The 9,210-nt window shown below is 34.3% G+C and overlaps 1 protein-coding gene across 1 annotated transcript in view; it reads right to left on the bottom strand.

The window, feature by feature from the left end:
* Positions 1-214: 214 nt before the first annotated feature.
* The window catches only part of LOC124798161 (mitochondrial uncoupling protein 2-like), a 43,618-nt gene continuing 34,622 nt past the window's right edge, over positions 215-9,210 (bottom strand). Inside the window, exons 7-9 of the mRNA XM_047261444.1 lie at positions 6,879-7,019; positions 6,624-6,765; positions 215-3,325 (exon numbers count right to left, since the gene is read on the bottom strand). Of these exons, the coding sequence (XP_047117400.1) occupies positions 3,214-3,325; positions 6,624-6,765; positions 6,879-7,019 (395 nt within the window). The 3' untranslated portion in view covers positions 215-3,213. The remainder of the gene's footprint in view (positions 3,326-6,623; positions 6,766-6,878; positions 7,020-9,210) is intronic.

The raw sequence follows: 9,210 nt of genomic DNA, 5'->3' as shown, positions 1-9,210 counted from the left end.
TAAACCACGTCATGAGTCGTAGTAATTTTCACAATAATTTCTATTCCAATATTTGTTACTTTATGAATAGTTTCTTATAGTGACCTGTACAAAAATATATCTACTTTATTGCATTAATTGCCTGAGCATTGCAGATCACTGTCAAACTATTTTTATAGATTGTACAATTTGGTACCATGTATGTGGCAAGGCCATGATAAATAAAGACCAGCACTAATCATCCACATTTATTAATTTCTTTAGTACAGCACTAAATTTCAGTAATTACAGTTCTTTCAGCATTCTGCAGCTAATATGTTAACATTCAATTTTAGTGTATTCTTTTTTTTAAATATCCACATTTTTTGACCAAATATCTCTACTGAACCAGAACCACTGGCAGAACACAGTTTACAATAAACACATTGATAGGAAGAACTACTTTTAAAAAAATTCCCATGTTTTCCAATAAATTACAGATAAAAATAACATGCATTTCAAAAAGCCTGGAATGATTATGTTCAATCTGTGTAAAATGACATGACTTCCGATTTTTTTCTGATCACTGGATATGCTCTGAGTTGCATTTCATTTGTGATGCAATCAATTTCAAAGAACATAGCTGCTAAGAAAAATGAGCAAAACCTTTAAAAAAAAATGCATGATGAATTTCAGTGCATACTGCAGCTTCTCATTTCAAAACAGGCACCACAAAGGAACAGAATGTTTACAGTGTACACATTACAAGACAGAAGCTATACTTATAAACTACAAATATATCTCATCACTTGGCACATTTACAAAAGCAATTCTGAAAGCAAATTTGCGATTGGGTAACTATGGTATTTTTCTGATCCTAAAAGAGTGCAAGAATGTTTTTAAGCAGCTTCAAACAGTAGAAAGTCTGTGAAACAGCAGTTGCTTACTTCAGTACTGAAAAATTACATATGAAACAGAATTCTTTAGCCTTTTTTGTTTACAAATGTAGTAATGCAATGGACATGTTTGTTGAAAATGACTTACAAAAATATTTGAAATTGATGAAAAACAGACTTTTGAAAATATAAAAATAAGTTTATTCACAATTCACTAATAACAGAAAAAAACATACTGAGCCAGTTCACTAATGGAACAAACAAATTACAAATATTTATATACAAAAAAATTGATAAAAACAGATGTTATACCTATAATTCACACATTTAGATACAGCTGCTTTAATACAGTGCTAAACTAGTTATTAAGATCACAGTATTTGATAAATAGTATCTAAAAATATATACAATTGGCACCTCAACTTCTCCTTATGCCAGATCTACATTTGTTGTGTGACTTTCCAGCTGGATTTCTAAGCTCAAGAATATAATTTATAGGTTAGGGCTTTTTAGATATACATGCATGAAAGGGTGAATGCCTTAAATTATTAAGCTATTTAATACAATAAAAGTGTTATGGCATGTTCTATAGTCATGGTTCTTTTCAAAACTGCTCTGCTGTCAGCAGATATGGTTGTGTATTGTATGTGTGATGAATAGTTTGTGCGTTAGGTTTCCTTTTATTTGTCAGCAGCAAGTAACTTTCAAAACATAGTTTAAGAAAAAATTCCTTCTGCTTTTTTCAGTTGTAGCAATCAAGACCATAAGACAACAGAAGTATATGTACTTACAAACATCAGAATAATCTCAATGATGTTTGAAAATTGGACCTGTGTAATCCACTTGCTGTATCCAAGGATGCATTTAATTTGATTTTAATTACTATAGAAAAAACTATGTATAAACAACTGCATTCAATGGATGGAGAATCTAGATTAAATGAACTAATTGTTGGCCCATAGTTTCATTTGTAAATGAATGGGCAAAACGGTATCCAAAAATATACTTCTTTTCAATATTTATTCTCATTGTTTTGGCTGTTGTTAACCACTGTATCAATATAATTATGTAGTTCATCAGTTGAAAAATAGGCATTATGCATTTTGAAGGAGATAGACGACTGCTTCTCATTCTTAAAATCAAAGCCATTGAGAACAATTAATTCCCAATTTTGATTCTACATGTTAAGCTGCACCAGATTGCCTCTAAGATGACACTATTATTTTAAAATAATGACAGTATTAAACAATCAGGTTTCTTAGCACAGCCATTATCAATAGAAACGGTGATGCTTGGAACCGTGCAGTACTAGAAGTTGCCACAAATTGTGTTTCTCACTTCGTTCAGTCATGTTAAAGGAAAAAGAGATAACTGTGAATGCTGAACACATTTATGCTTTTCAATGATTTTGTTTCGTGAAATGTAACAGAATGAATACACAGCAGTCTTCAATGTTATTAGTTTACAAATACACTATTCTTTAATTTCGTAAGTAGTAATGGAAAATTACAAAATGCTGACTTGTGATACACCTGGACATATGACAGCAGAGCAAAAACTAATATAACTAGCACAAAATATTTTTTATGCTGTTGATATTTGACTTGTGCAGAAGTAAACTTAGTCTTGTTCTTATAAAGAAGTGAATAACTCAATAAAAAAATTTTAATTACATAAAATATATAATAAATATGATATACAAATAATAAGCACAAATCTGTGAAAGAACACTATCTAAAAAGCCCTCCTTCAACTAAAATTTCAGAGAACAGTCAATCTACTAAATAATATTAAGTCACAATAATTTTACCAGCATCTCTGTCAATCAGTACTGCTTGTACAATAAGCCAATCAAGCAATGAACGAAACATTTTTTAGCATTTTTGATCAATGATAATCAGAAAATGGTGTAAGCAGAAGCCTCCACTGCAATTTCAAATTATTTTCAAGAAAATTTGCTATGGCTTGCAATGTACTTATGAAATTTGATTAATGCAATGTAACCTCTTCTAATTTTAATACATGCAAAATTTTGTAAGCTGATATCTCCATTTTCCTAACAAAAAGTGCTTCATAACATACCTACAAACAATACAGACACTCTAAAATGAATTTCTCACTTACATTATCATGCAATAAAACCTGCTGCTTAATTTAGTTTCTGTGCAATATGGTACAGTATCGATTAGTTGCTGGAAAAATGATTGCAATAGTAGAGTTGAAAAATTAATATACCAGACACCTAGTACACAGAATACACAATACTACCTCAGTAATAAATACTGCATTTAATAAATTCTAAAGTAATTGTTAACATTTTTCTATGAGAAAAGAAAATTTTGATGTAAGTCTTCTGAAATTAGTCATCCTTATCAAGATGATGAGCGCTGAGCACCATCTTCTTCATTTGCTCATACGTAATCCACAATACTATATTCCAGCTTACCAGACGACAAAAGGATGGCATAAATCTGAAATAAAATATCATCATGAAAAAATAACAACAGATTTTAAATTTATTCTTTCCTAAAGACAATTTATGTTTCTTTCAATTCACCAGAAATTTAGATGAGTATGACTCTTTGCAACAAATAATATTCTTACACAAGTTCAGTGATTTGGCATCAACAAGTGGTGGATTCCAAATAGGATGCCCTTTGTTCCTGTTCATAAAATATAAAATTTTGCAAATATTACCATAAAACCTACAGAAAATCTATTATTAATATATGATGGGCTGATTTGGAAGATCAAAGTAGGAATGTCTTGGTTACACATATTCAGAATGGTGACAGAAAAAATGGTGATTTAGGCACCTCACAAACCAGAAAAAAAGAAAGAAAGGAAGAAACAGATTATGTATCAGTGATGGAAAGAGTTTTGACTCATTATTAAGTCTTTCTGCAGAAGACACTCTACAAGTTACTACAGTGAAACCACTTTATAATGTTCCTCCATATACTGTTTTCCTCTATGTTACATCCATTTTTTTCGGTCCCGACTAAAAGCCCATATAAACAATCTTAAATTTTCCTCTTTACTATGTTTCCTCTGTATTACAATTTCCTCCATGTAACACTCATATTTTTGGAACCCTGGTCAATTATTTACCTCTTTATAACGTGGATGGAGACACATCATTTTCCGTTCTGTGGATTCACAGTTTGCATCAGGTCAGAAAGCCTGCGCTCAGCGTGTTTCGTATGTCAGCGGCAGAACCCGGTCATGTGACATACATTCTGCTTGCAATCTTTTTGGCACCATTTCAGTCAATGCTTTGTATTCGTAGTGTTGTGTGAGCTGAGCAGCAAACAGTTTGTGTGTCTAGTGAGAGTGTGTTTGTGTCTTCGATATAATTATTTTAAGCTTTCATCAGTGGACGTGAGTGAAAAGCGGAAGAACATTTCTCTGGAAGAGAAGGTTTCTGTTATTAAAAAAGTGGAGGCATCTCCTGGTGTGAGTCGCGTGGAGCTAGCGAAGCAATTTGAACTGGTTTTAAGTTGGAAATGGAAATGTCGTGTGGCTAGGGCCTCCCGTCGGGTAGACCATTCGCTTGGTGCAGGTCTTTCGATTTGACGCCACTTCGGCGACCTGCGCGTTGATGGGTTGATTTAAGTTGCAACATTGTTACCATTTGCATCAATATGCTGACATGGTCTTAGTGACTAATACATGTTTGTACAGGCCTTCAGAAAAATATGTTCAATTTGTGCAGGTTGAATTAGGCAGTGATCAGTGGAACATTTGCTCATTCAACTGATTAAGTTCTGAGATCAATTGTGTGATACTGGCTATACAGTCCTTTGAGAAAATTTGCCTCTGCCACGGTTTTGTCCACAGTTATTTTTTAATGATGTTGCTCTACCTTGTCATATAGATTGTAATCATCTTCAATACTGGCATTCAAATATGCCGTGACGTGCACTTTTCAGCACACTAACTCAATGTAATCATATTGCACTACTCAGCCTCACTAAAATGCCTCTCCAAAACCGCATTGCCATATAGCAAATTCTCTCTCTTCAGCCTAATCATGAACAGTCACAAAAAATGATTAGTGCTACCAAATAAATAAAGAGATGCAATGCGGCACATTTGAATTTCTTTTAACTGGTTATCCACAGAGTGTTGTAACAAGTGGGACATTCAAAACCTGTAGAAGAATGCAGTCGAGCTTAAGTTTTTTCTTGGCTTATGAGATAAACGTGGACAGCTCACATTATGAGTGACTGCTTGTCAAAATAAGGGACCTAATATACATTCTCATCCTGCATACACTTCATTTCAGCACACTTTTTGCATCATGTGAGAGACTGATTTTGTTGACAGATTGGAATGATCTGTTCATTGGAGATACATTGTAGAATCGAATATCATATTGCTAAACCATTCTCTGTCTTATCTTTTCCTCAACAATGCTATTCACAATTAGATCCACATGAGGCTCTTTGCGTACTGAAAAATGTCAATGTTTACTCATGTATAAAAGAGGAAGATTATGGTTTATCATGCCACGAATGACATAGTCGCTTGAGATAGACTGCAAGCTCAGGTGTTGGAAAAATAGATAAGGAAATCAACTCTGTCCTTTTCAGAGAAACTATCTTGGTATGTGTCTTAATAATACACAATCTGTGTGTGTGTTTTTCATCATCTCACTAGGGATTTTGTCCAGCTTAATGCTTAATCCTGCTTGCCTGCTACTGCTCAACACCTTCTCTATATGCTGGGTAGCAATCTATTCCAATTTATACAATTATCTTGGTGAAGGAATTTCACAAACCCAATAATCTAATTTCCACCTTCGCTTAAAGTTTGTTGTCTGTCAATATACCTATATTTTTTCTAAAATTATGTCTTTGATCACTAGGCATGTATAAAGCAATAATCTTGTATATTCATTTTTAGCTAAATTCTCCTTGCAGATGAAAGTAATTGACTGATCCTTTGAATCCACAATGAAAACAAACCCATATTACCACTTGTAACTTCTCATAAAAGTCTGGACATTCATTAGTTCATGTTGCACCTTTCACATGGTTCTTAATACTCCTTCCAGTCAACACATGCTGTTTAAGTTGCCAATCTCAATGGAACACAATAATATTTGCAAAAAATATAAAATACTCATGGCATACTAAATATCTATAAAATAATAAATATTATACAGGGTATAAACTATTACACATGACATGACAATTAGCTTAAATCCTTAATGGAAGGTACTTCACAAAATTAGTGATTAGTGTAGTCTAAAACTGAAGACTTACTAAAATTCTTTCTCAAATTGAATTTTTACTAAGACCATTACTTCCCCAATCTTGAATACCACATTCCAAAATTTAACACTTCCACATATACCTTATACTGTTACCATAGACCAAACTGGTTACAACGTTCATTTAAAAAAAATAATAATAAAATAAAAAAATAAATTAAAAAAACCAATCGACCATTCTAAATTCAAGAAATTATGTGCTCATTTGCTTACAGAATTTTCAAGTTGTTATATGCTTGTGGCAAAAATGTAGTTGTATTAGTAGAGATTAAGTTATGAAATGAGTGCTACAAGTATACTGATGGATCAGGCTTGCTATGTTACAACCTGATGAAGAAAGTATACTTAACAAAATTAAGACAGTTTCCAAGAGCGTTGAAGTGTTAACATTTATCTAATAACACAGCTGATCAGTAGTTTCATATTATTTTAGCACAAGATGTGAAACAGGTTTATTTTCACCATTATAGAATTATGAGAGGAACACGTACCCTTTGTAAAATGCTGCAGGCCCTTCTTGGGACAGCATACGCACAGCACAGTCAACAGCTCCTTTATACTCTCCTGGAGCAGAATTCATGTAGCGTGTTTTCACTACATCTACTGGGGATGCAGCCACTGTTGTACAAAAACCTGAAAAGATAATTGTGGCTATAAAACACAATTCTTTGCACTATATTACTTTTGTATTGTGACTGTGCTCAATAAATATTTCATTCAGAAAATTAGTTTTTTAAGGCACTTACCTGCAATCACTGCTGATACAAAATGACATGGCAGTGAGTCTGACATTATGTTATACATAATAAAGGTGTCCTTGACTAGATCATAGCAGACAATCTCAGAGACATTCACTATTGCATTGCGACTCACATTTGGGAATGTTCCTGTGAAGCCAAAGCACACAGTTTAAAAAAATATATCTGTAAATACTAATAGTATCAATAATTTGCTGTTGTGTATTTTGTCATAATAATCACACAATATTGTGGAACACTGACTGGAGATAAAAATCCTTGCAAGGAACAAAACATCAGCTGTAAAATTCATTAGGTAGAGGGGTTGCAATACAGAATATTCAGAGTTAAATTGGAGATGTTCTTTCATTCCATTTTATCAGTTATACAATTTTGATGATACAAAAATAAAATATTTTGATTTGCATAAATTTGACCAACAACAAGGAATGGTGCAGAGGCATCATTTACTGAATGCACTGTATTGGAAGACCACTGACAGAATGGAAAGAGGTCTGGCAGACAGACATGGTCCGAAGATTAACTGTTACTTTCCTCTTGTTCACAGACTGTGTAAACAGTTTCTACCCACAGTTTCAACATCTGGAATGATCAGTGAAGGACATGAAGGGTTACAATATGATTTAATGTTTGGTATTTGTTGTTATTAATACAAAGTAACAAGATTACAGTCCTTCTCAGTCAGCTGACCCACTTTAAGAGTGATATTATTTATTGGTTTAAGAATCATGATAGAAGTTTGTATACATGGAAGAACCCTGGAGATACTAAAAGGTATCAGATAGATTATATAATGGTAAGACAGAGATTTAGGAAACAGGTTTTAAATTGTAAGACATTTCCAGGGGCAGATGTGGACTCTGACCACAATCTATTGGTTATGACCTGTAGATTAAAACTGAAGAAACTGCAAAAAGGTGGGAATTTAAGGAGATGGGACTTGGATAAACTGAAAGAACCAGAGGTTGTACAGAGTTTCAGGGAGAGCATAAGGGAACAATTGACAGGAATGGGGGAAAGAAATACAGTAGAAGAAGAATGGGTAGCTTTGAGGGATGAAGTAGTGAAGGCAGCAGAGGATCAAGTAGGTAAAAAGACGAGGGCTAGTAGAAATCCTTGGGTAACAGAAGAAACATTGAATTTAATTGATGAAAGGAGAAAATATAAAAATGCAGTAAATGAAGCAGGCAAAAAAGGAATACAAATGTCTCAAAAATGAGATCGACAGGAAGTGCAGAATGGCTAAGCAGGGATGGCTAGAGGACAAATGTAAGGATGTAGAGGCTTATCTCACTAGGGGTAAGATAGATACTGCCTACAGGAAAATTAAAGAGACCTTTGGAGATAAGAGAACCACTTGTATGAACATCAAGAGCCCAGATGGAAACCCAGTTCTAAGCAAAGAAGGGAAAGCAGAAAGGTGGAAGGAGTATATAGAGGGTCTATACAAGGGCGATGTACTTGAGGACAATATTATGGAAATGGAAGAGGATGTAGATGAAGATGAAATGGGAGATACGATACTGCGTGAAGAGTTTGACAGAGCACTGAAAGACCTGAGTCAAAACAAGGCCCCCGGAGTAGACAACATTCCATTAGAACTACTGACGGCCTTGGGAGAGCCAGTCCTGACAAAACTCTACCATCTGGTGAGCAAGATGTATGAAACAGGCGAAATACCCTCAGACTTCAAGAAGAATATACTAATTCCAATCCCAAAGAAAGCAGGTGCTGACAGATGTGAAAATTACCGAACTATCAGTTTAATAAGCCACAGCTGCAAAATACTAACACAAATTCTTTACAGACGAATAGAAAAACTAGTAGAAGCCGACCTCGGGGAAGATCAGTTTGGATTGCATAGAAATACTGGAACACGTGAGGCAATACTGACCTTACGACTTATCTTAGAAGAAAGATTAAGGAAAGGCAAACCTACGTTTCTAGCATTTGTAGACTTAGAGAAAGCTTTTGACAATGTTGACTGGAATACTCTCTTTCAAATTCTAAAGGTGGCAGGGGTAAAATACAGGGAGCGAAAGGCTATTTACAATTTGTACAGAAACCAGATGGCAGTTATAAGAGTCGAGGAGCATGAAAGGGAAGCAGTGGTTGGGAAGGGAGTAAGACAGGGTTGTAGCCTCTCCCCGATGTTATTCAATCTGTTTATTGAGCAAGCAGTAAAGGAAACAAAAGAAAAATTTGGAGTAGGTATTAAAATCCATGGAGAAGAAATAAAAACTTTGAGGTTCGCCGATGACATTGTAATTCTGTCAGAGACAGCAAAGGACTTGGAAGAGCAGTTGAACAGAATGGATGG

Source organism: Schistocerca piceifrons, chromosome 5 (assembly GCF_021461385.2).
Source record: "Schistocerca piceifrons isolate TAMUIC-IGC-003096 chromosome 5, iqSchPice1.1, whole genome shotgun sequence".
Classification (NCBI taxonomy): Eukaryota; Metazoa; Arthropoda; class Insecta; order Orthoptera; family Acrididae; genus Schistocerca; species Schistocerca piceifrons.
The sequence above is the reverse complement of the archived record's forward strand: the minus strand, read 5'-3'. Positions and strand labels throughout refer to the sequence as shown.